We start from the raw sequence: 26,564 nt of genomic DNA, 5'->3' as shown, positions 1-26,564 counted from the left end.
TCTGCAAAACAAGGCATGGGGTCGGAGGAGGCCTCTGGCTCCAAAAGCCAACATGAGGCCTCTGCCCCATCCCAGTCCCCAGGACCTTGCATTCCTGCCCTGAGCTGGGGTTGAAGACAGGGGTACAGAGGGGCTGTACCCCAAGATCAATAGTGGCCTCTGGTTTTTGTTTTTGTTTTTGTTTTTTTTTTTTGTCCTCAGCATTATTGGGACTCACCTGGCTAGGGCCTCTACCTATGAAAGAAATCCATTATCATCCCCATTTCACAGATAAGGACACAAGCTCAGACAGGTGAGGCAAATTACCCAAGCCCTCACAGGCAGCTAGTGGCAAAGCCAAGGATATTAACCAAGGCCGTCTGCTGTTAGGCTTACCCGGATGCATCTGAGGGAGCCCAATGGCAATGTGTAACTGATGTGGCCCTTGACTCTTCTAGGCACTTGCCTCCCTCTGCTTGTTTCAGGGAGGTGGAGGCCTGGCTAGGACAGGACAGGGCAGGTGATGGGAGAGGAGAGGTAAGCTATAGAGATGCCAGCCCAATGCTAAGGTTGGTTGGGCACAGGCCAGGCTTGGACTCGGACAGGTGGATGGAAGGTGGTCTACAAGGACAGAGGTGGGGGTCCTGTCACAGGCTCTGGAAGTATCAGGTAGCTGGACCAGAAATGTCCTACGTCCTCTTCTGCTCTCCTGGCCGCAAACCTCCCAGGGACAGAGCTCCCCACCTGGGGGCACAGGTAGAATGAGAAGGATGTTTGGATATGGGGATGGATCCCCGGTTTGGGGAGGGCTTCAGCCTGAGGCCACTCCACCCAAGCCCTTGGCCCTGCTCTGTTCTGTTCTGCCAGGTTCGTTGGGGGTTGACAGCTTTATCTTTGCCTTGTGACGAGTGGCCTGTGGTTTTCCTGCCAACAGCTTCTGTTTCCGGAGGCTCAGCAGGGCCGAGGCGGAGCCAGGAGGGGCAGTGGGGCTGGGCCTGGGTGGCCCCACTAGCCCCGCCCCCATCCATCTTTGGGAATTTATTTGTCCACAGACAGGGCTGGCCCACAGTCCATTGCCTGCCAGGGGCCAAGAGCTGCTCTGACCACCCAAGGATTCTCCTTCTCAATCCAAATGCCTCCAACTAACCCCTGACTCCTGACCTCTGGCCCCAAGCTGCCTTGCCCTACCCTTCCTAAGGGACCAGGAAACCCCTAGAAGCTCCACTGTAGACGTGGGCGTTGACGGTGGTCTCACCTCAAGAGCAAAGGCTGTGCAAGGCGCTCAGTTCTCAGCCCCTAGCCTGGCCCACCATGGCACAGCGGCTCCAGGATGAGCTGTCTGCTTTCTTCTTTGAGTATGACACTCCCCGAATGGTGCTCGTGCGCAACAAGAAGGTGGGCGTCGTCTTCCGCCTGATCCAGTTCGTGGTTCTGGTCTACGTCATCGGGTGAGTCTGGGCCCCCTAACTGCCACCCTCTTGCACCAGCTCCCAACCTGGGCCTTTTCTCCAGGCTCGGGGATGCCCCCCAGGATCCCAACGAGCCCCTCTTTCTCTCCATCGGTTGTCATCCTCCGTGACAAACTGTAATGCTATTCGGAAAGAATGGAAGCCTGATAACTCACTGTCAAGATGGGGACACTAAGGTAGAGAAGGGAAGCCTTGCTCTGGGTCATATGGTGAACAAGAAGCAAAGCCGTTGGGTTCTAAGGAACTGACTCACTGTTAACAGTCTTTCAAGTGGTGAGTGGCGCTGGAGGCCAGGGCCCCAGCAAACCACATCCAAGTCTTAATTCTGACCACCCAGCCAAGCTGGCCACTACTAAGAGATGGAGGCCGCACCCCATTTTATAGGCCAAAGAGGGAAAGGCCCTGCTTCCACCTGCCCCGCCTAAATTAGAGGCATCCTGCAATATTTGAGACCCTCAGAGCAAAGAAACTTCCAAATTCAGAACACCTGGCACCTAAACGGTGGCATGTCAGGCAGAGGTTGGAGGTCAGTTCAGGTTGCAGGGATGACCGCTCCTTTATGGGCATCTTGAGACCTGTCCCGCTGAGGCAAAAGTAAGGTGGGAGTCCCCTGCAGTCTGGCTGTCCTGGGAACCGTGCAAAGGCCATCTTCTTAAAGTCAGTCTTGCTGTCCCAGAAGCCAAGACAGGCCTGGCAGGGGCTTACCCATGTGTGCGCTTGTGTGAGCACGTGTGTGTGTGTGTGTGTGTGTGTGTGTGTGTGTGGTGTATGTATCTGTGTTGTACCTAGAGCTCTGTGTGGATGCATGTGTTCTCATGTGTCTGGGCATGTGCCTACTGGGTGTGTCCCTGGGGTTGGGTATCCACATGTGCATGTCCTGTGGCTAAAGTGGCTAGCTACCTTACATGTTCGTCCCTGCATGTGTGTGGAGGTGGGGAGATCATCATGTCCACTCACAGTGATGCTGCAAAGGGTTCTTGAAGGCCCCAGGGCCACTGAAAGGGTTTCAGCTCCTGCTGAGGGGTTGAGGGATGCCCGGCAGAATCATTTTGCTCTGTGATTCTGAGGGCCCTGCCCCTCTGCTCTCCATATCCCCATTTTTGCTGTGGGACCAAACCAGGACTGCTGACTGGAGCCCAGGGCAGGCTGACCAGGAGGCCAAACAGTGACCATATCTCTCTGGGCCCTCCAGGGCCTCTGTTATCCAAAACAGCCTTCCCTCTACCCCCATCTGGCCCCCAAGGTCTCAGAGCTGGTCAGATGGAGTCAGAGCCAGGACCTAGGCCTCTGATACCTTCAGCCTCTGCCTCCCCGCTGCTCACAGACCAGTTTGACATCTGCAATGTCATGTGAGCTCCTCCAGAAAGGAGCAGTGGGTCCCAGCTAGAACTGGGACCTCCTGCCCCCAAGACTTGGTGCTGCCTTCTCCTTTCCCACCTCACACGGGCTCTGAGAACTTTGCAGTGAGGCACTGATGCTATGATGCCAGGCACAGGACAGGCTTAAAAGTTCATCCTTAGCTGCGCTCCTGATCCTCCAGGGAAAAGAGAGGTTGCCCACCCAGGCCCAGCCCATCCTTCACCCAAAGAGATGGGAGACAGTTGTCCTCACTGTGACCCCCGTGGCTCCCTATTTCTGCTTTCAGGTCAGCACTGGGACCAGCACCAGGACCCTCTTGTGTGTTGGTCACAGCCTGTCAGAGGGAAAGGGACAGTCCTCCCCTCCCACCACCCCACCCCTAGCTGCACCATATGCCCCAAGCCACCATTCAGTCCTGAACACATACTTCCAGTAACAGGGACCTGCCTACTTCCCTCCTTCCTTTCCTCCCTCCCAAGGACAGTCTACTCAGTTTCCAAATGGATGTGGCCTCCTCAGTGTTGGTGATGCTCAGAGACAATGAGTGATTTAGTGTGGATCTCACAACTAGAAAGAGGCTGAACCAGCTCTGAATCCAGCTGCAAGTTTCCAAAGTTGGCCTTGAGATCCTGGAAAGGAAACATCCTCAGAGAGGGGTACCGACTTGCCCAAGCGTATAGCAGAGAGAGGAAGGCAGGGTGTCCTACGATACCCACCCCCCCACAACCCCACCCACAAGCCCAGACGTCCAACTCCTGCTGTCTCTGGCACCCTCATCTGGCCACTGCCCACTGCTTTGCTAACCACTCAGCTGGAGATGGAAACCAGCCTGGACTTGGTCTTACAATCTCAGGTTTCAAGTTCCCAGCTGTTCCACAAAACAAGGGCGGGGAGATCCCCTCTAAAGATATTGTACACAGGCACATTCCTGAGGAGGAATGGCCTTTCTTTACTTACCCCCCCCCCACCCCTTCCCAAGGCCGCTGTCTGTCTGGTCCTGTGGTTGCTGCAGGGTACAAAAGGGAGCATGGGAGAAGAGCCAGACTCCTGCATTCCAGAGACAAGGGCACAAACAAGATGGGGGATGGACGGACAGAGAGACAGAACTGGACAGAGGGACAGACATTGGAGCACAACCATTCCGATGAAGAGACAGGTCCTGAGACTTAGAGATGGAGAATTACTGAGATGGAGGCAGAGAGGCTGAGATGCTGAGAACCCGAACAGACTCTGAGGAGGGAAACTGAGGCTGTGTTCTCTATCAGTCACACTCTTCTGGGAAATCCATGGCAAGTGGAGCGAGCAAGTGGGCCTGAGGCCCCAGTGGGCTGAGCTAAGCTGTTACTCTTTTGGGCTCAAATTAAAATGGTTAATTTGTGGGGCGCCTGGGTGACTTAGTTGGTTAAGCATCCAACTCTTGATTTTGACTCAGGTCATGATCTTGCAGTCTGAGATCAAGCCCCGAGTTGGTCTCTGCACTGAGTGTGGAGCCTGCTTGGGATTCTCTCTCTCCCTGTCTCTCTGCCCCTCCCCTGCTGTGGTCTCTCTCTCTCTCTCTCTCTCTCTCTCTCTCCCTCTCTCTCTCTCTCTCAAACACACACACACACACACACACACACACAAAGTAAATAAATAAACATTAAAATATTTTTAAATGGTTAATTTGCAGTTAGAACTATCTCCTGGGTGGTGATGCGCTCTCTGGAACTCAGCATATAGGCTGTGGGCTGTCATCTATGACCTATCAGGCCCATACAAGAGTGTACTGGGATATGTCCCTGCCTGGAGGGCTCTGGTTTGGAGAAGAGAGAGGTCTGGCTGCAGCTCACAGGAGAGTCCCAGTGGGATTTGTGAATGCTGCTTGGTAAGAGGAGTGTGGGAAGGCTTCCTGAAAGAGGCAACACAGTGGTAGAACCACCTTGAGCAAAGAAGCCTAGGGGCTATAGTCCAGGAAAGCCTGTTCTTGGCTTTCCTAACCCCCTGTGCACCTCCACACAGAGTGCTTGATAATTTCACATGCTTCTAAGATTTTCATATGAATCCTGGAACACACCAATCAGGGATTAGGATAGATACAAATTATTGCTGGGAAAAATGCATTCAGGGACATTTCTACAGCATCTTCTCTGTGCCTATTTCTGTGTTGGGCTCCATGAGAAAAAGGTGGGGTACAGGGTAGGCAAAGGAAAAATGAGGAGTGAAGAATGAGTTGGCCAGGACTTCTTTGGTTCCTAGTGAAGAGTGGGGCTATTGAGTGGTTTATATAATTGGAAAAAAAAAAATCAAAGCAGGCTTTAGGCCTGGCTGGATCCTCCATGATGAGAGCACAGGAAGAGAAAGTTCCACAGGGAAATGGTGGGGAGTTCAGGTTGGTCCCACTTAGGTTCTCCAAAGAAGCCAGGATCTTCTCCCCTTCCCCACTCTGCCATCCCCACTCTGCAAGCCTCTGGGCTTCATTCTTAGGCAGTCTCTCTGTCCTCATGGTGGCAAAATGTCCCCCAGCAACTCCAGGCTGATGTCCCACCAGCTTAGCCATCCCTGGGGCATAAGACTGTATCATTTTCCAGAGTTCCAGCAAAAGTCCCAGATCCAACTCTTACTGGCAGGGGTTAGGTCAAGGGCCTACCACAAAACCAATTGTTATGGTCAAAGAAATGAGATACTTTGATTAGTAGAGTCTGGTTGTGTGACTACATGGTCCAGGCACTCATGCTGGAAAGCAAGGTATGGTCAAAGGTCCTGGGGCAGGAAAGGAACAGCAAAAGAGTCACTAGGATTAGGCTATGGATAATGAGAGAACTGAAGGGAAAGGAAGTGGAGGGTGAGAACAGCCACTGATCCAGGCCTCTGAACGCCAGGCTGAGGAACATGGGGAGCCATAGAGGGTAGTGGGGAGCCATAGAAGGATGTCTATCAGGGGAAGGCCCAGGGCAGGCAGGTGTTGGGGTGGGGGTGGAGGCCAGAAGTGGGCAGCTGTGAAGAGGCATTAAAAATGCCTCATTAAAAATGTTTAAAAACACAAATTGTCAGCCTGACTTATCTGCAGACTGCAGGTTGATTAACCTCTGAACACTCAGCATGGGTCCCAGCTGTGAATTCAGTCCTTCTCATGCCTGGAGTCTGGTCTTAGCCCTCCCCAAGGCTTCTGTGCCCCATAGCATGTGCCTGGGCTGGTCAACTGCTGCCTACAGTCCATGGGTACACCTTGTGTCCCACCAGCCACAACCTACCCTCCCGTCCCATGCCCAAGTTCCCTTGGCATCTGCCCCAAAGAATGTGGGGATAATGGAGAACGAGGGTATGAGGATGATACCTGGGCTTTGAGGGGGATACAGTAGGTATGGTGCCGTCTTCCAAGATGAAGGCACCAGAGGGGCAAGTTCGGTGGGGACATGAGGCATTCAGGTTGGTCCCACTGAATTTTTGTTTTGAGATAGAAGTCAAATGCCATACCATTCACCCTTTAAAAATATACAACCCCGTGGTTTTAGTATAATCACACAGTTGTACAACCACCACTATCTAGGTCCACAAAATATTCACGAGTCCAAAAAAGAAAGCCTACACTTCTTAGCAATCACCCTCCATTCTTTCTCTCTCTACAGCCTATTTTGCCTACTCCGGACATTTCATATAAATAAAATCATATAATATGCGGCCTTTCCCGTCTGGCTTCTTTCACTTAACATAATATTTACTAGGTTCATCCATGTTGGTTGTAACATGTATCAGTAGCTCATTCCTTTTTCTGGCTGAATAATATTCCACTGTATGGACATACCCCATTTGGTTTGTTCATTCATCAGTGTATGGTCATGTGGGTTGTTTCCGCTTTTGCCTCTTATGAATAATGTTGCTGTGAACACTTGTATACAAGTGTTCACACAGACATATTTTCAGTTCTGTTGGGCACATACCTAGGGGTGGGATTGCTGAGTCAAGGGTAATTCCATGTTTAACTTTTTGAGGAACTGCCAGCCTGTTTTGCAAAGGGTTGAGTTTGAGTTTGAGGTGCCTGTGTGATATCTGGGGTGAGGGACCAAGAAACAGGGAAGGAATGTGTGTCACAAAGCAGTGGGCCATGTAGACATGTATGTAAGTTCCTTGAGTGCAGAATTTTGGTTTGTTTTGTTCACTTCTGTATTTTTAGTGCCTAGAACAGTGAATAAATAACAAATAAGTATTTGTTGAATCACTAAATGAATGTGTGGAATTAGATCTCTCAGGAGAGGTGCAGAAGTAGGGATAAAAATCTGGGGACACAATGTATCTGTGACAGCTCGCACGAGGTTCTGTCTGGGCTGAGGATGGCAGCCAGGGCCATGGGGGCAGATGGACATTTAGAGAGAAATCACTGACTCGAGACAGTGAAAATAAGAGAATTATTTATCACATGCCTACTGCATGGTCATTTCCTTAAAGAGAACTCATGAGAACATCCCCTAGTCACCTAGACTTGTTTTCTTCCTGGGGCCCAGCCCACAGTTGAGTGCATGGTAGGGCCTTGCTCATATTTGTTGAATGAACAGCATTTTTGAGGTAGGTGCCATCAACTCTGTTTTACTGAGAAAGCCAGGACTCAGAGAGGTTTTGTCCTTAGCCTGGTGAGGCTAAAGTCACACAGCTGCCAAGCAGCAGTGCCGATACCCTAATCTTGGCTCCTATTCCCTGGGGGTGGGGGTGGGGATGAGGGTAGGGGGGGCACTTGGCCAGTCCTTCTTGGCCAGTCCACTATGTGCCGTCTTCCATGAGGGGCTGTCGGAGAAAAGACTCAGGACAGGGTATTGCTGAGGATGAGGTGGAAAGAATGAGAAAGATAATGTCTGGAAAAGGAGGGACTTCTGAAGATGTTCATGTCTTTGACATCAGACCCCCTTGATGGTGACAGCTAGGCCAGGTCAAGGTAAGCATGGGTGCGGGGGGCTGATGCCACGGTTAATCCATTATTATCAGAACCGAGGTCATTGATGTCAGATTGACTTTACCATTTTACCCCCAGGATTGACAGTCCACGGGGGCGGGCATAGCCAAGAGTGACTGTATCAGCCCCTGCACACAGCCGTGGTGTGGCTCCACTCTCCTGCCTCCTAGCAGACATGCTGATGCTGGGCTGTTCAGTGGAGAGGGGCAGAGACCTGGGCCGGGACCTCAAGCCTGGGGTCTGCCCCTGACTTGGGAAGGACATTCCCTCAGACCTCCGTTTCCCCATCTATACTGTAAGGAGTTGGTATTGGACCCAGAGAGAAATTCTATTGAGATGTTGGGTGGGGGCTGCAGAGAGGGAGACCTGTGACCCTCTTATAGGGGATCAGGACATGGAGCAGCTCCCCATCACCCCCAACAGCTCCTCTGAGCTTGGGCATTAATCCAGAATCGTCCCTGGAGGAAAGAGGTTAAGGAGGGTAGCAGTAGGTGATGTCCCCAACTCTCCCTGATGAGGCTGGAAGCACTGAGGACTCGAGGCCTTTGTCATGCCTCACCTGTTTCCATCTGGGACCTGCAGGGGGCAGCAGTGACCATGCTTAGGCTTGGGGGCACCTCCAGAGCCAGGCTGGGGGAGGGACTTAAAGAAGATGAAGAATGGACTATGGGACTGGAGAGGGATGGACGGGTGGGATGACTTCTGGGCCCTGGGGCAGGAAGACAGCCCCCAAAAAGCTAAGCTCTGGGACTAAGATGCCCAGAGAATTGCTACCAGGCCTGAGCTCTGGGACGCAGGAGAGAGGCTTTGAGCTCTGCTTGGACAGGTGGGCTGAGGGTAGGGGGAGGGATGAAGGGGATATAAACATACCTGCCTACAGTCAGACACAGCCACAGGTGTGCTTACAGATTTCCCCTGGAGATACATAGCTACACACTCTGACGGGCACCACACATGGACAAACACACACACACACAGAGTTACCCTGAATCTCCATGCAGTCTCTCCTGAAGGAAATGGGGCATACCCAGGATCCTCAGTTGTTAAGTAACAGAAACCAAACCCAAATTGGCTTAAATAAAGAAAGGGAATTTATTAGCTAATGTAACAGAAAAGTCCAGAAGTAAATTTTTTTTAACATGCCTCAGGCATGGCTAGATCCAGGAGCTCAACCATTATCAGGAGGCTGCCCTCTCCATCTCCTGGCCTGACTTTCCTCTAAGTTGGCTTCATTCTCAGGTTTACTCTCTCCGTGAGGTAGCAAAATGCCTAACCTTAGTTTTGGTCTTATAGCTACATTGTTTTGCTATCCTGCAGAAAGGATGTCTCTTTCCAAGTAATTCCCAGAAAAACCCTGGCCTCATTGCTGAAACTCCCCAGGTTGTGTGTCCATCTTTAGACCCATCACTGTTGCTAGGGCGATGGAACATTGATTGGCAAGCCTTGGTCGTGTGCCCCACCCTCCAGCCCCCAAGGTTAGGACGGAGGTAAATTTCATTGAACCTCCCAGATGGAAAGTGAAGAACCTAAAACAACAGGGGTTCTTCATGCTGGAAGGGAAGGCCAGAATGTCCCAAGACAGCTGGGAGGCCTCCAGCCTGAGTCACTCCCACAAAGGCCTCAAATGGAGCCAGATAACACAAGCTCTTCTGAGGGCCACTTGCCCCCCTCTGTTTCTCTTCCAGTCCCCCTTGCCAGGGGCTCCCAGCGTGGCTGAGATAATCATAGCTAATGTCTCTACAGCACTTACCGCACCTGCCAGTCCCCACTCTAAGTGATCTATGTGCATTAAGCCACAAGTAATATTGGTACTATTATTATTATTCCCATTTTACAGATGAGGAAACTGAGGCATAGAGGGATTGAAGAGTTTATCCCAAATCACACAGCCATGGGTAGTGTAGCTGGCGTTCCAATGCAGGCTCTTGGGCACCAAATACCAGGTTCTCAGCCATCATGCTCTGCTAGGTCTCAGTGGGAGAATCTTAGGAAGGAAGGAGAACTCTGGCATAAGGATTATGGTCTCAGAAGCTTGGCCTCCAGGCCCCAGAAAATCCTGCTTCTTGGAAAAGGATCTGAGAGAGTCCTTCAGCAGTTCTCCTCCCTGGGAATTAGTATTTTCCGGGGGAAAAGCAGGGTGGAACTTCAGGTACAGGCCAGCTCAGGGAGGCAGGTGAGGCTCTCCTGCCCCCAGCCCAAGATGTTAGCTTTAGGAGCAAAGAGTGGCTCAGAGATGCTTCTGGAGACAGGAGGGCAAAGGATTTGACGTGTCTAGCTGGTGCCAGCAAGGGCAGCAGCCCATGTAACCTCATGCCATCTTTGAATGGTTCTGCACAGCTCTGGTCGTTTTAACCCCCAAAACACTCCACAGGTGGGTGTTTGTCTACGAGAAAGGCTACCAGACCTCAAGTGGCCTCATCAGCAGCGTGTCTGTGAAACTCAAGGGTCTGGCCGTGACACAGCTCCCAGGCCTGGGCCCCCAAGTCTGGGATGTAGCTGACTACGTCTTCCCAGCCCAGGTGAGCTGGCTCAGGGATACACCTTCCACCCACAGGGCCTGGCTCGGAGCAGGATTGGACTCTGTCCAATAACAGATGGGACCAGTCCAGCTCCTATCTCCCTCTGGGCCTCAGCTTCCCTAACCACCAAAAACAGGTTGTTATATCATCCCACTCTGCCATCATCTGTTATGGAGGCCGCTGGGTATCATGTGGATTCTGAGGGCTTGTTGGGGCAGTGCTTAGGTTCTGGGGGGGTGCTGTTCTCCCAACTCAGAGCCCTGGTCTCCCCTCCCCTGCCCCTCACTTCCAGGGGGACAGCTCCTTTGTGATCATGACGAATTTCATTGCAACCCCCCGGCAGGTTCAAGGCTACTGTGCAGAGGTGAGGACTGCTACCCATCCCCTCTCCCCGCTTCCTGGACCCAGGGAAAAATAACATGGAAGAGAAGGTCCCCCTGGGGGTTGAAGATAGGATTCCCAAGGAGACTGCAGTGGTGAAATTTTAGGCATAGACTCACACGAAGTAACAATCCGAGATTTCCCTCCCAGCTGTGTGTCAAGCAAGGTGCTGAGCCTCCGTGCTCACCCAATCCCCAAACCCTAATGTCCCTGTTCCCTGCCAGCTGACACTGGTAATAGGGCAGCTGGACATGAGCCCAGAAGGGTCCTGGGAGGGGTCTGGGGGGAGGAGGAAGCTGTAAGCAAAGTTCACCCCAAGGTGCTCCAAGATTGCCCCACGACTTCCCTAGGGCCCTGGGGGTGAGAGGAGAGTTTCTTAGAACCCACCCAAGGGGCCTAGGACCAGCAACTCTCCCTTCCCTTAGCACCCGGAAGGGGGCCTATGCACAAATGACACTGGCTGCACCCCAGGGAAGGCAGAAAGGAAGGCCCAAGGTAAGCTCAGCCTCCTCCTGTCCCCCTGCACAGCCCTGAAGCTCCAAGCTTCCTCCACCAGCAGATCCTTCCTGCTCTCTCCCTTGCTGCCATCCTAGCCTTGGCCTACCCTGTCCCAGACCCAGACACATTTCTGTCCTCAGGTTTCTGCTCTTGGGTGTCCCATCACTGGGGGCTCTTGTGGATGAGGGGCCTCCTCTGTATCCCCAGCTTGGGATGAGCACCCACGGGTTCCTCCCTTGTTCCAGGTATCCGCACAGGCAAGTGTGTGGCCTTCAACGACACCGTGCAGACATGTGAGATCTTTGGCTGGTGTCCCGTGGAGGTGGACGACAACGTCCCACGGTAATGCCTTATCCATCCAGGGAGCTAGAAGCAGGTTCCCTAACCCAGACAGAGGGGCATCCGGATCCAGTTCTGGAAACGATCTGTCCTGCCTTCTTCCAACCCCACCCTTACCCCATCTGTATGGCCCAAGCCAATGATCCCCCTGGCCCCTGGTCATTACAGCACACCCATCTCCCACAAAGCCAAGGCCACAGGAAGATCCCATAGGTTATCACACCCCCACACCCGTGACAAACTCTGGTGGGCGCACGGGGGACTCCTGGGGAGGGGGCAGTGAGTGAGTGCAGTCTCCTCCAGCCCTGCCCTTCTCCAAGAGGCCGAGAACTTCACTCTCTTCATCAAGAACAGCATCAGCTTTCCACGCTTCAAGGTCAACAGGTTTGTGGGAAAAGGGGGCAGAAATGCAGGAGCCCCTCGAGGCTGTTCCAGCTGGTCTTGACTGTCTCTGTCACCTTCTACTCTTGCTGATTTCACTCTGGAGACAGAAGCCTGAGCTGGGCCCCTCGGGTGGGCTGCTTTTAGTCTCCAAGGGTGGGGTTTAGTGGAATTTGTGACGGATCCCCAGAGCTTTGGGGCATGGTGGGCAACCTCCCAGCTGGCGTTCTGCGGCCACTGATGCTCTCCACTCCCATTATAGGCGCAACCTGGTGGAAGAGGTGGATGCGGCCTACATGAGGACCTGCCTCTATCACAAGGCCTTGCACCCACTGTGCCCCGTCTTCAAGCTTGGCTATGTGGTACAAGAGTCAGGACAGAATTTTAGCACCCTGGCTGAAAAGGTATGGTGCCAGGCGAGTGAGGAAGGCTGGGTCCTGGGATCATCAGGTCAATGAAGGCTTTTAAGTCCCAGGTAGTGCCCCCCTCCAGCCTCTCTGGTGAGGGCTGAGTATATATATGCATCTATTCCCTAATATTGGGCACTCCTGAGGGTCAGGCCTGAGTCCTCAGCCAGCCTGGCATGGACCTGACACGGAGGAGGCACCCAGAATGATTGGATGTGGGCAGATCTTATCACCTGGATGTTTGCTGAGGTCACACTGTTTTTTAAATATTAGGTAAAAGCAGCTTGAATTCCATGACCCATGGCCCTGAGAAATCCTGCACCCTGCCCAGGATTCCTGGGAATTCCAGAAGCTGGAATTTGCACAGTCACCTGGGGCTCCGAGAGAAGCAGTACCTTATAAGGAGCGCAGACCTATCTGACTGGGTTCAAATCCTGTCTCTGCCCCTAACGAGCAATGTGACCTCAGACTAGTCTTTTACCTTGAGTGTGACTGAGCTTTTGCACCTACACAGTGGGTACAATAACAGTACCAGGCTCAGGGGGGTTGTCTTGAGGATCAAGTGAGCTCACACGTGGGACAGCACTTCAGTGCTGCCTGGCATGTGGCAACCCCCTCCCCCCCCCCCCCTGTACATGTTCCCACGTGATCATTATCATCCTTCTCCTGCAGGTGCCCATTTAGGGCAGGAAATCAGCTTATTTTCTGTGATATCACACATACACACACAACACGTCTAGCACAGGGGCCAGCAAACTTTTTCTTTAAAGGGCCAGAGAGTAAGTATTTTCAGCGTCACAGGCTGTATGGACCGTGTTGCAATCACTCAAGTCAGCTGCTGTAGGGCAAAAGCAGCCACGGATGATACGCAGACAGACTCGGCCCTCTGGCCTCAGCTTGCCAAACCCTGGAGGGGGTTACACTGGAGCAACACATGCCACCCGAAAGCTGAATGTTGGACCTCCCTGTCCCTAAAATCTCCCCGTCACCTGCACTTCTTACCCTTCCCCATCATCTACAGATGCCTGCGTACCTGCCTCCTGCTTAGTTGCCCAGCTCTCCTCTCACTCTGACCCCTTCCCAGCACTCCTGTTGCTCAGCCTAACCCTGCGTGTCCCTGATTCTTGCCTTGCCCAGAGGAGCTTTACTTGTTCAAGTTTTCTCTTCCTAGCCCAGGTCTTGACAGACTCACTATTCAACACGATTGCCTTCCATGCTGTGACTTTCACTAGGAACTCAGGAGTCAGTGACAAATGAGACAGCCAGCCCCACCTTCATGGAGCATACAGTCTTAGAGGAGATGGGCTAATAATCACACGAAATAAATATATGATTTCAAACTGGCAAATGTTCCAGGAGAAAACACAGAGGGAATAACAGGCACACATTTGAGACTGGAAGGTGTGGTTAGGGAAGACCCCTCAGAGAAGGTGACCACAAGATAAGAAAGAGCCAGCCTTTTGGAACTAAGGGAACTTTATGTGCAAAGGCCCTGAGGTAGAAAGAACTTGGTGTGTTCTAGAAACCATCAGAAAGTTGAAGTGTGATGGATGGGAGGTGGGGCCAGCGAAACTGACAGGACCTTCACCCTGAAGCAGCTTCTCGAAGTCTCTTCCTGAACAAACAAAAAATGCTCCCCCCACCCCCCGCCCCACTCAAGAGATTGCTGGCATCGGCATAAGACAGGAGTTTCTTGATCCCGAAATCCTGGATCTTAAACACCCGTGTCCCTGCAGGGCGGCGTGGTAGGCATCACCATTGACTGGAACTGTGACCTGGACTGGCAGGTACAGCACTGCAAGCCCATCTACGAGTTCCACGGACTGTATGAGGAGAAAAACCTGTCTCCAGGCTTCAATTTCAGGTGCCTGTCCCCCTGAACAGGTGCACACAATTTCAGGTGCAGGACCCCACCGGTGCACCCTTCCTTGGGGTCCCAGAACCCCTTGAGGCCAAGCAAGTGTGCCCAGGAAGGAAGCAGAGGAAGCCGGACAGCTCCCATTCTCCTGGGACTGGCCAAGCAGGGAGCCCACAGGGAACAGGACCTTGGCAGCCTGAGCTCCGCCCTTTGAGGCCTGCCTGGCCAGGGCTGGCAGGGGAAATTGCCGACCTCAGGAGTTAGGGTGAAGGTGGAACACAGCATTCCCGGAATGAATGTTGGGGGGCATGGGACTGTCCTCACAAACCTCTGAGGGCTCCTGCTGAGCTCTGAGAACGCTGGACCTGAAACTGTTCTCCATCACTCATTTCTGCAACCTCACCCTTTCCCCAAGGTTTGCCAGGCACTTCGTGGAAAACGGGACCAACCACCGGCACCTCTTCAAGGTGTTTGGGATTCGCTTTGACATTCTCGTGGATGGCAAGGTGAGTGTCCGGTGCGAGGGACAGCCAGAGACACAGTCTCAGTTCCCGTGAGTGCTTGTTAGGTGTCCACGGTTATGGACAATGGGAAGTTGACTGGGCTTCATTCGGTACTTTTACTTCTAATAACAGATGGACCCGGATACCTGCTGAGGGCAGGTCTTTCCAGTCTGTGACCTCACCTCCTCCACTACCTCCCTGTATCCAGGGAGGCAGAGCCAAGGTCAAAACCCAGTGCTTCTAACCAGCAGCTGGGTCCCCATGTAGAGCTAGAGCTGTGGGGAGCAGTCTGTGGGGCCAGCTGATGGCGGGGGTGGGGGCAGATGGGGAGCCCCTTGCCCCAGGTCTGGCCTTAGGGTTTCTGAGAAAGGCCGCGTCTACCTGGCTCCTTCTGACTGTTAATTCTTCTCTCCCTGGGCCCTGCCACCAGGCTGGGAAGTTTGACATCATCCCCACGATGACGACCATCGGCTCTGGGATTGGCATCTTTGGAGTGGTAAGTGTTAGAATCACGGGGCCACGGTGCCAGGGGTTAGTCCCTCCTCCACATCTCGGTGGCAGCCAAGTCTCTCACCCCTACTGTGCCTACCCCACTGCCTCAGACCCACAGTATGTCTGCAGAAACTGAGGCCCAGAGCTGGGGCAGGACAGAGGTGGGCTGGGGTGATCTTGATGCCCTGAGGGAACAACAGAGCATCATCCCCCCCGCCCCCTTCAAAACCTAAGGTGTGGATAGGGCAGGACTGAGCCAGGCCCCCACAGCCAGTAGGGACCGATGTGGGCTGTGGAGGGCTCGGTCCTCGCCACCATGTTATATCCACCATCTCGCTGCCCTCAGGCCACGGTTCTCTGTGACCTGCTGCTGCTCCACATCCTGCCCAAGAGGCACTACTACAAGCAGAAGAAGTTCAAGTATGCGGAGGACATGGGGCCGGGGGCGGTAAGAGAATCCCTGAGTTGGGCCTTTCTGAGGTCTTAGGCCCACGTGTCTGTGTTGGGGGGGGCCAGCTGCTTCCCTGGAGCTGACTTTTTATCTCCTCCAATGCTTACACAGGGGGAGCATGACCCCGCGGCCACCAGCTCCACCCTGGGCCTGCAGGACAACATGAAGACATCCTGACCCTCGGCCCCTGACTCCTAACCGGACACAGCATGACGCTTCAGGCGGGGGCCCTGGTGGGGTCCCAGCCAGGACACAGAGGTCTCCTCAGGAGCTCTCCAACCTCTTAGCCAGGCAGACACTAGGTTGCCTGCGGCTCAGCGTGGACACTGGGAGAGACCTGTGCAATTCTGGGCTCTGGCCCCAACTCCACAACCTCCAAGGGAGCTTCACCCAGCCTCAGCCACTCCTGGTCTAGAGCAACTGGGGCTGGGCAAGTCTCCTCTCACACTCCTGTGTCAGAGAAGTGTGCTTCTCTCTCTGGGCCCTCACGCTACCACACTGCCTCACGTCTCTAGATCCATGCTTTCCCATATGGCAGACACTAGCCATGATGACAATTTAAATTTATATTAACTTAAATTGAATAAAATACAAAATTCAGTTCCTAAAACTAGCCACATCACAACTGCTAAATAGACATGTGTCTAGCGGCTGTCATATTGAACCACATAGAATACTGCAGAAAGTTCCATTGGACAGCTCTGCGTAAGCCCCATTTCTTACTGGCCCCAGATTTGCCTAGGGAGCTTATCGACAGTGCAGGCACCTGGGCCCACCTCAGACCTCCTCAACCAGAATCTGTAGGGCTGGCCACAGATCTGTAAGGATGGCAAACTCCAGACCATTTTCAGGATATAAGTTCAAGAACTGCCTCTGATTAGGTATCAGATTCAGCCTGGGCCTGCATGGCCTCGCAGATGCAGGTACTGAGCAGGTGTGCGGTGTGTTTATAAGCCACGTGGTGTCTCACGTACACACCCCCGTACACACACTCATCCACATGCACACCCCTTTCCCATCCACACTCTGTTTTTGAACAGCTAGAGCCCTGCAAACACAACCATCTAAACGTACCTATGCCCTCGAGTACAGACACATGGTCCATGCCACAGCACCTCCATGGGGATATGCTTCTCCCCAAGTGTGTCAGGCTGAGACCGTCCCTTCTAGCCATGAATCCTTACTCAGCTACCTCGGGTTGGGGTGGAGACCTGGCCAAATCCTGGGCTTCCTACTCCTGTCCCAGCCTCAGCGCCTAAGGCCTGCCCAGTTCTGTTTGAACACAAGGTCTGGGGAAAGTGAGGGGCGGAGTACAATAAAAGGAATGAGGACAAACCTCTGCCTTCTGTACTTTTCCCCACTTTTCCCTCTCTGAAACTAGGTGTCCCCATCTGTGAAATGTGGGGGGCCGAGTTGAGAGATCTCTGAGGTCCTCTGCATCTCTTGGTAGACAGTGGTGAGCCAATATTTACGTCTTCAGTCCAGCAGGGGCAGTACTGGAGGTCGGCTCACCTCTGTCCATGGGCCACTGTACCCGAACATTGGAGCTCTTCCTGGTCCTCCGTATGCCCCTCCCACAGCTTTGAGAGGCCTGGCACTCAGACAAGCAGATACCCTCAGAAGTGGCCTCATGACAGCAAGGATAAGAATGGGGCTGGCTGTCCCAGGAGGGAGGTCTGAGAGAATCCCAAAGAGAGGAGGAAGGTCTTGAATGGAGGTAGTGTGGAGGGATCCTCCAGGAGCTCTGCTGTGGCAAGACCTGCACGCTAGACTTATGGCCAGGCAGCATCTCTGGGAACCGCCCCCCCCCCCCCATCACCGTGCTCTATCTAGACCCATGCTGTCCAATAGCAATGATGGAAACATTATCGTGCAGCCCAAAATAGTATTCGCTAACCACATGTGGCCACGGGATACTTAAAACGTGGCTAGTACAACCAAGGAACTTAATTTTTAATTGTATTCACTATTTTTTAAGTTTACTTATTTATTTTGAGAGAGTGTGCGTGTGAGCATGCAAGCAGGGGGAGGCGCAGAGAGAGAGAGGGAGAGAGAACATCCCAAGCAGGCTCTGCACTGTCAGCGCAAGCCAGACGTGGGCTTGATCTCACGAACCATAAGGTCATGACCTGAGACGAAATCAGGATTTGGACACTTAACCGACTGAGCGACCCAGGAGCCTCTCATTTTATTCACTTTTAATTACTTTAAATCACCACACGTGGCTAGCGGCAGTAAGAAATGATATTGGATGGCACAGGCTAGCCCCTTCCCTGTCCTTCAGGCCCTTGGCTTTCTACCCTCTTCCCCAGCCAAGAACCATCCCTCAGATTTTACAAGACAGGAACTCCTTCTTCTTCCCTTCATTCCTTTTCCAGTCCTACCTGCTTTTGCAACTCCTGCCCTCTTCCCTCCTGAATGAGCAGAGGATTCCTCCTTTGTATCCAACCCTTCTATCTAGCCCAAAGGCCTCCCGGTAGAGGCTGCCTCTCCTTTCTGCCAATACCTGCATTTACTCCTCCTTTCTGCCTCCTCTGGACCCTTGTTCTTCTGCAGCTCTGCGTGCTCTCCCTTCACTGCCACTGTTCCAGAAAGACCCACATTTCTACACTTCCTTCTGCATCCCACCCTGTGCAGCTGGTCTCCAGCGGCCACCCCCACTTCTCCTAAATGCCCTTGGCAAAGTTACCAACAGCGTCCTTGCTGCCAAATCCAAGCAGACACTTCAGCCCGTATCCTGCTTGGCCTGTCAGCCTCTGACACTGTTGACCAAGCCCTCCTTTGTTAAAAGATTTCCTTCCAACAGCTCCTAGGACCCACCCTCTCCTGAATTTCCAGCCAGACCAGTACACAAAGAAAAGACAGTTTTCAATTGCAGCTTTGCCAAGGGTCACTGTATGTCCTTAGGCAAGTTGCTTCACTCTCCAAGCTCCTCTACAAGGCAGGGATAATAATAGCCTCTACTCAGGTTGGGGTAAGATAAGATATGTAAGGTGCCTAGCACAGAGCCTCACACACCAGTAGTGCTCTGCCTCTCCATCTAGCCTCTCTTTCAATAGTGGGGTCAACTAGTTGTCCCTGGATATCTAGTCTACAGTGATGCTACCCTTGGTTCTTAGTTGGGTATGTGGCTGCCTAGAATGGAAACTGCATTTCCCAGACTACTCTTGCACCTGGCTCTGGCCATGTGACTGTTTTAGCTAATGGGATAAAAGTGGAAGTAGCATGTGACACCTTTTGGGACCTTTCCTTAAAAGAGAGCTAGTGCAGATCCTTTGCCCTCTTCTTCATCCTTGTCTTCATCCACTGCAAGGGATGCATATGTGACAACTGGAGCTCTAGCCATTATCCTGAACCATGAGGACGAGAGTCATACCAAGGGGTTGCTGGAGTGAAAAGGGCGTGGAAAGAGCCACATCTGGAAGGTCTTTGTGGAACAGAGCTGACATACTAGCCTTGGACTATCTTCTCTGAGGCTTATATGGGAATTTTTGTTACCTAAGTCAAAACTGATCCTACTTGGTACAGAAATCTTTCCCCCTTAAAAGCAACTGTTCCATCCTTGGCCTCTGCTTTATTTGCTCTGAGTTATCTCACCCTTTTCCATGGCTCTACTTACCATGAGGGGTCTTTTCTGACAACTTCCAAAAGTGTCTTTCTGGTCCAGCCCTCTTTCCTAAACGCTACTCTCACATATCCAACCCAAGTGCCATATCTAATTATTCATTAGACAAACATCTTTTGAGCACCTACATGCTCACGATGTGTCAGACTGTATGCTGGGTGAATCAGACACAGACCCTGTCCAGAGGGGGAATAGGCAGGTAAACGAATGCTGAGTACAGGGAAGTCCCTAGGAGGGGCTGCTAAGCCATGCTGGGCAGTGAGGAGGTCATAGGGAAGAGTTCCTGGCAGAAGGGACATTGAACCAAGCCCTGAAAGGAGTTAGACAGGCAGGTGGTTAGGACTGAGGTCATGGAGGTCTTGTTGAGACCTATTCTTAGAATACCGGTGAGCCACAGAAGATTCCTAAGCAGGAGCTGAATGGAGAAAGGCTAGTAGGAGGAGTGAGACCGGAGGCCAAAGAAGAGGCTGCTGCAGCAATCCAGGTGCAGCAAGATGGTGGCCTGAGCTAACATAGAGGCAGAGAGCCGGTGAGAAGTGGATGGTTTCCAGCCACGTTTAAGAGGTATCCTCAACAGGACTGGTTGCGGGGAGGGGTAGGCTAGGGGGACTCCCAGCTTTCTGGCTCCCGACTGAGACAGGGACACAAGAGGCCAGGTTTGGGGGAGTGACATGGGGCTCTCCCATGACATTGGGCAGGTGGTGGGGTGAGGTGCCAGAGGATTCACAAGGGAACTTTGCATAATTGAACCAAGAATTGTTGAGCAATCCCGAGGAGAGGTATGGGGGTGGGCGGAATCCCCAGGAATTGCCCCTGTGAAGGTCAGGACGTCCTGTTGAGTTCTTTCCATCCCATCCGCTTCAACTAGGCCATTCCTGCCGCCTGTTCATAGAGCCCTTCCCCAAACATGAATCCAACTATGACCCCAACACTCTGTGATAAACCACTTCGCCTTTCCCCTACCCCCCACCCAGCAGAAGGCTCAAGTCCTGAGTCTCCCATTCTTGGCCTTTTTCCCTGGCGCCCAACCTCTGCCGCATCCCTCAGTCGCGGATCTCACTTTGCCCCTCACCTAGTAAGCACCGCGCATCTCCACCCCCAACTCCCCACCCGCGAAGCGCCCATGCCCCAGCCAGGCCGAGACGGGAGGAGACAAAAGGTTTGGGGAGGTAAGCACTCGGACCTCGCAGGCCCGGCTGAGAGGCCCAGACCGCGGCTTGGAGGGATTTGGGGGGAGCCCAGGCGGCCTTAATTGGGGCGACGGGGGCGTGAGGAGGTCCAGCCCCGCCGCAGGGGGAGGGGCCCCTCCGGAGCCCTTGCCCGCCGTGGCCCCTCCCCTCCAGGAGCCGGGCAGGAGTCCCCGGCACTGATTGGACGGCGCCGCGGGCGGCGGAGCCGGACCAATGAGCGAGGGCCGGGCGCGGCGGCGAGCGAGGGAGGGAGCGCTGTCTGGAGGAGCGGCGCCGGCAGTCTGAGCTCCGCGATCCCAGCCCTGGCGAGGCGGGTGGGGCGGGGCGCGAGCCGCGGGAGCGAGCCTGGTCGCCCGCCGGGCCGCGGAGACTGTCGCCGGGCGCCGAGGTAGGGGTCGGTGGGGAGGGGACCAGGGCCAGGGAGCGGGAGGGGACGAACACCTGAACGTCTGCTCGGCGGAGCCTGCAGGGAAGAGGGACGGTCTATGAGGCCGCGTCTAACGAGGGCAGCTGGGACCGCATCGGTGCGGGGATCCTTCCCCCTTTTGGGGGGCCGGATCTACTGGGTGCTTTCCGGAGCCTGCTTCTGTCGGCGCCGGCAGCCGGGACCGCATCTATGCGGGCGCCCCGCCGTCTGCGTCCCTTCCCCAGCTCTAGTCTGCGGGACTGCGTTCATAACCCGGCGCACTACCCACCCCCGCCCCAGCTGTGGGTGGGAGGCCGTATCTATGCGGAGTGGGCCCAGATCTGTGCACCCACGTGTGGATCTGCGCTGAGTGCTCCTCCTACACGGCCCTCCGCCGAGTCTTCCTGCAAGAGCTGGGGAGAGGCGGAGAGGGGGTGGATGAATGGGACAGATGTGGCGGGTGGCTTTAGCTGCGCAGTCCTCCCCTGGATGGAGCGGGGTGGAGGGGAGCGGCGAAAGCGGGCGCTGCGGCCTCAGGGGCCTGATAGCCACAGAACTGGTGGCTGGAAGGGTGCACACGTGCGCAGGGACCTGTGTGTGGTGTTTGGAGGTGGGTGTGTGTGTCACGTGGACACGAGTGTGCCTGTGTGTGTGAGGGGAGTGCATGACTGGATGGAGTGGTGTGTGAGGGCCGATCACATGGACGTGGACGTCGGCGTGCGCCTATCTGGGGAGGCGTCTGTGTGTGCCTTGAGGGTACAGAGGTGTGTAGAAAAGGTTGTGTCCCAGGTCACAGGACTATGTCTTGGTGGGTGCATATGCGGCTGTGTATCTGCCAAATGGGCTGGGGAGTTGGGAGGAGCACGCAGCTTGTGTCCTTGAGGATGCACTGGCCCCCACACGGCCCTCACTCCTCATTCGGCAGATACAGATTGAACACCCACTGTGTGTCAGACTGTGTCCTAGGCCCACAGACTCTGGGGACCTCTGCCTCCTCCTTCGCCTCTCTCTCTCAGTACCCACAGCAGGCAGGGGGATCATTTTAAACCTCATCCAACTGAGTCATTCCCCTGCTCAAAAGCATCTTCCGGTTTTTGAGGCCTCCTGGTCTCTGTCCACGAACCCCTCCAAGGCCAAGCCCTGAGTCTCAGCCAGAAAATGGCTTTCTGTCATGCATAGTGAGAACTTCCATCCACTCCCCCTCTGAAATCCTTACTCAGTGGTCATGAAAGAGCTTACATGCCACCTCCTCCAGGAAGCCATCCCTGGGACCAGGCACGGCAAATGGCTGGGCCCTCTCCTCTGGGTGTAACTCTGCTCGCCTGGGTACCTCTCACATGCAGAATCCCGGTCCAGCAACATTAGCCTTCTTGCTGTTCCTCAGACAGTGCGAGCACCATCCCACCTCACAGCCTTTGCAGTGGCCGGTTTCTCTGCCAGAAATGCCCTTCCCAGATGTGCACACTGCTTGCTCCCTCACTTTCTTCAGATTCTACTCAAATCCTGCAGAAAGGCCTTTCTGACCACACTGTAAATAGTACCCCCCCCCAGCCCCTCACTCTTGATCCCCCTTACATGACTGTATTTTTCTCCATTGCGCATACCACTTGACATATCATCTGTTAATTATTGCCTTTCTGGTTTGTTGCTTCTTGTCCTAACTAGAAATTAAACTGCATGAAAGCATGGACTTTATGGTTCACTGCTTTATCTCCCAACACCTAGCACAGTCCCTGGACACATATATAGCAGGTACTTATTGAATATTTGTTGCATGAATGAGCGACTCTGGATTTGGATCCCAGAAGTCTGTGTCTCTGGCTGTTCCCTAGCCTTTGAGCCCCCAGTATGAGGCTAGGTCTCCTCCTCTTCTGTCCTCCAGATTCCAAGTTCCTGGAAGGCCAGGTGTGGGAGAACTGTGACCATATTTGCATGTTAGAAATCTTCCCTCTAGCGACTGATGTGGAGGAGGGCTTGGGGTGGGTTCAGGGTATGAGCCTGGAGGTGGGGAGACTGTGTGGCAGAAGCAGTGGGAAAGAAAAGCAGAGATCTAAATCCTGATTTTGTAAGGGGTCCGACTTAGTAACCTCACCCAGCAGTGGGGAGACGAAGGAGGGCTCCCGGAGGAGGAGATATCTGAGCTATCCTCCAGCAGCAAAATAGAGGGAGGTGTGTTCCTGGCAGAAGGCACAACTTGTACAAAGCCCTGGCAGCGGAACAGAGTCTGCAGTTTGGGAAGCCGCGAGTGGTGTGGTGAAGCCAGAGGAGAGAGTAAGTGTGGGGCTAAGGGAGCAAGGATGAGCAAAAGGGAGAAGATGGGTGATACGGAGGGCTCCCGGGTTTCTGGAGAATTGGGAGGATGATGGCATCCACCTCTGCGACAGGCACAGAGGAAGAGCAGACTTGGGGGAAGTGCCAAGTGCAATGGGGACTCTGTGGGTCTGAAACGCCCAGGAACATTGCAGGAAGGAGGCAGCTGGCTGGAAAGAATGGGGCTGGAGGTGCAGACCTGGTGTGGAAGATGAGGAGGGGCAGAGATAGAAGGTGATGCCTGGAGACCATCAGCCAAGATGTGCTGAGGAAGCACTGAGGGTTGCCGTGCGAAATTGGGTGCAGGTCCCACCTCAGTGCTTGGGGCTTCGCCGGGGATGATGGGAGGGGGCATCCTCACGGTAGGCATCCTCAAGCATGACTTGGCACTAGATGCCTGGGCCTCCCTCAAGGAGGACTGAGTCATCCCGGGCGGAGGCAGGAACTGCAGAGGGCACCCGTTGCCAGGGCCATCCAGACACTTGTCAGGAGCATAAACACGGCTCCTGTGAGGCAGCCTGGCGATGTCAGGGCCACCTTCTGAGTCTGGCCTGGGTGGCCTGACCACCTCCTTGCAGCTTTCCTTTCTGGGCAGTGTTTGGATGGCCAGGGCCGTGTCTTCTCTGCCTGCATGGTGGCTGCTCAACCTAGCCCTGAGATTCTCAGCAGCCTTCCAGAACTCACAGTGAGGTCTGAGTGGTGCCTGAAGTCATCCCAAGAGGGGCTGCTCGAACATTTGGACAAAGGCGGGATCTGCCCGCTCTCTGGTACTCTGGGTCTCGTCTGAGAGACCCAGGTGGACGGGGAACATCCTGAGGAGGAAGCCAGGCCAAGTAGGCATCTGGGGCCAGGGTCTGCATGTTGGAAGTAGCCAGATGCCTGGGGGTGGGGGGATTCCCTGAGGGGTTTATGTGCCAGGCCCTCCTGGAGCCAGGGGGCAGATATGGGGTTGTACATTGTACATCAAGGCTCTCTCTCAGCGGCTTCTACATGTAGATACATCTTCAGGCACAAATTGCTTCTCTAGCCACAATCTCATCTATTTCTATAGCCCTGGGAGTTGGCAGGATGGCAGCCTCTTGTCTGATTCACATATGAGGAAACTGAGGCTCCAAGAGTCTCAATGACTTTTCCAAGGCAACATGACCCAAGTCTGGGAGGACAGGATTACAGTAGCTTTTCCCAGTGAGAGAGGGCCTGAGTTTAGTCACTCTTGGCTACCAGACTAAGCTGGTTCTTGGGGGACTCTCCATGCCCATAGAGTCCTTGCTGGGCCTTGGACCTCAGTCCTAGCCTGTCTGTCCTTTTGTTTTGTTTTGTTTTGTTTTAAGTTTATTTTGACAGAGAGACAAGCGAGCATGGGTGTGCTTGTGCTCACACAGAAGTGGGGGAGGGGCAGAGAGCGAGAGGGGGAGAGAGAGAATCCCAAGCAGGCTCTGTACTGTCAGCACAGAGACCGACATGGGGCTCAAACTCACGAACTGGGAGATCATGACCTGAGCCCAAGTCAGACACTTAACAACTGAGACACCCAGGCGCCCATGTCTGTCCTTCTATTTGCCCACATAGCCCCCATTTGCCTCCACAGTCAGTTGCAATAAAGTGACTACTGAGGCCTCAGCTTGGGGAGGGCCTTGAGAGACCTTCTCGGTGGCCCCTCAGAGAGGGGTGGTGCCTGCCCAGGACACACAGCCCAGCCTGGTGGACAGGTGACCGTGTGGGAAGTTCAGACTTGACCTTCTAAGATCAGGTTCCCATGGTCCCCGTGCAGCCACCGCCCCCCACCCCAATTCTGGAGCACGCGTACACGAGGACCTAAAGCACCCAGTGCACATTAACACATTTATCCACCTGTGTAGAGTTCTATCTCCATCCAGATGTGCTTCTATGTGTGGACTCCCTCCCCACCCACCCCAGACATACACATGACCCCGGCCCACATCCCTGCCCGTACAAGTTCTCTCACATGTGGCCGCACATTCTCTCACGTGTGGACACATGCCCTCAGATGCATAGCCTCAGGTGCCAGGCGCCGTTGCCCGGACATGAGGCTGGAACCTGGGTCCTCCCCAGTGCCTCCTGCGCAGACATGCTTAGTCACCTGAATTTGATCCAGGGAGGAGGGAGGGTGGAGGGCCTGACGTCAGCCCTCATAGCCGCCTTGTGCCGCCTGCACATCCATCTGGGCCACAGCGTGTCCTAGGCAATCACAACAACAGCAGCACAACAACTCACTTTTACGGAGCTTCCGCAGTGACAGGCTCAGTTCTGAGACCGGTACGGACAGGATTCACACATTTATGCCTCACAACTACCCAGGGAGGTGAGACTGCTATTAGCCCCATTCTGTAGATGAGGAAAACTGGGGCACAGAGGTGAAGTCACCTGCCTGTGGACCCAGACCAGGAAGAGATGGGGCCAGCAGCCTGGCATCAGAGCCTGGACCCTTAACCAGGTAATAGGGCCCCAGGGTGGAGCAGAAAGACTTCTGCCTTGGCTTTCTGTGTGAGCCCTTCCCTGGCCCTTGCTGGACCTCACTTTCCCCTCGAGAAAAGAAAAGGAAGGGCATTAGAGGAAGCTGGCTTCCTGCTGGGATAACAGCCTCAGGGAAATCATATGCAAATTTTATGGGCCCGGGCCACCTGTGGCCGCTGCTCTTCAGGGGGCTGCAGACCTAGAGCCTGAGCTCCTGACATTGATTCATTCCCTACGACAGACTGGGGCCCCGGGCTTGTTTGGGTCCCGTTTCTGACGCTGCTTTCCCGTGTCGACTGGGGACAGCGCTCTAATGATCCCTATGGCTACCCCTCGTTCATTCAACACACATTTATTGAGCTTCTACCATGTGCCAGGCACTGCTGCAGATCCCGATGATCTCATGGAGACGAGGCAGACAAGAGCCCTCATCTATGGACTTTATATTCTAGTAGGAGGAAAGAGGCCTACAGGGTGAGGGTGACGGGCAACAGAGTGGGCCATCTACACGGAGTGGGCTAGGCCAGCCAAGCTTGGAGGGCTCCTTTCATCCTTGGCTTCCTCCTTCCCACAAGTGGCCTGGTTCCTGAAGCCTCCCTGATACTTCCTTCAATTGCATACACTGTCCCTCTCATCTTTTCCAGGGAGGACCCCTTAACGCTTCATCCCTACTCACCTTCCTCACCTCCTTCAGAGAGGCCTTCCTGATGTTCCAGTGCTACCTGCCTCCCTCACCTCCTCCAGGGAAGTCTCCCTGATGTTCCAGTCCTACTCATTCTCTCACTTCTTCCAGGGAGGCATCCTTGATTCTCTGGGCTCACCAACTGCTTCCTCATTCCTCTAGGTCCAACCTTCATGTCTTTTCCTATTGCCAGTCTGGATTCCCTTCCCCCTTCCTTTCTGCATGTCAGCATCAGCAATACCACCTCTGGGTTTCCACTCATTCAGCGCACCGTACCAAGCACAGGGCTTCTGGATGACACCCTTGCCCACAGTCCATC

The 26,564-nt window shown here is 54.0% G+C and overlaps 2 protein-coding genes across 3 annotated transcripts in view; both read left to right on the top strand.

The window, feature by feature from the left end:
* The first annotated feature begins 1,001 nt into the window (after positions 1-1,001).
* Positions 1,002-16,912, top strand: P2RX1 (purinergic receptor P2X 1). Of its 2 annotated transcripts, XM_049636837.1 has the most exons (12): positions 1,008-1,427; positions 10,100-10,247; positions 10,540-10,611; positions 11,054-11,123; positions 11,372-11,468; positions 11,769-11,849; positions 12,109-12,250; positions 13,990-14,117; positions 14,527-14,617; positions 15,045-15,110; positions 15,453-15,554; positions 15,669-16,912. In XM_049636837.1, the coding sequence occupies exons 1-12, from the start codon at positions 1,291-1,293 to the stop codon at positions 15,732-15,734; spliced, it is 1,200 nt and encodes a 399-aa protein (XP_049492794.1). In that variant the 5' UTR covers positions 1,008-1,290; the 3' UTR covers positions 15,735-16,912. The 2 variants fall into 2 exon arrangements, with proteins under 2 accessions (XP_049492795.1, XP_049492794.1); XM_049636838.1 differs by lacking the exon at positions 11,769-11,849 and having other exon boundaries at positions 1,002-1,427.
* Positions 16,913-20,639: 3,727 nt separating this feature from the next.
* The window catches only part of CAMKK1 (calcium/calmodulin dependent protein kinase kinase 1), a 28,881-nt gene continuing 22,956 nt past the window's right edge, over positions 20,640-26,564 (top strand). Inside the window, exon 1 of the mRNA XM_049636831.1 lies at positions 20,640-20,760. The gene's annotated coding sequence lies outside the window, so the exon portion shown is untranslated. The remainder of the gene's footprint in view (positions 20,761-26,564) is intronic.

Source organism: Panthera uncia, chromosome E1 (assembly GCF_023721935.1).
Source record: "Panthera uncia isolate 11264 chromosome E1, Puncia_PCG_1.0, whole genome shotgun sequence".
Lineage (NCBI taxonomy): Eukaryota > Metazoa > Chordata > Mammalia > Carnivora > Felidae > Panthera > Panthera uncia.
The sequence above is the reverse complement of the archived record's forward strand: the minus strand, read 5'-3'. Positions and strand labels throughout refer to the sequence as shown.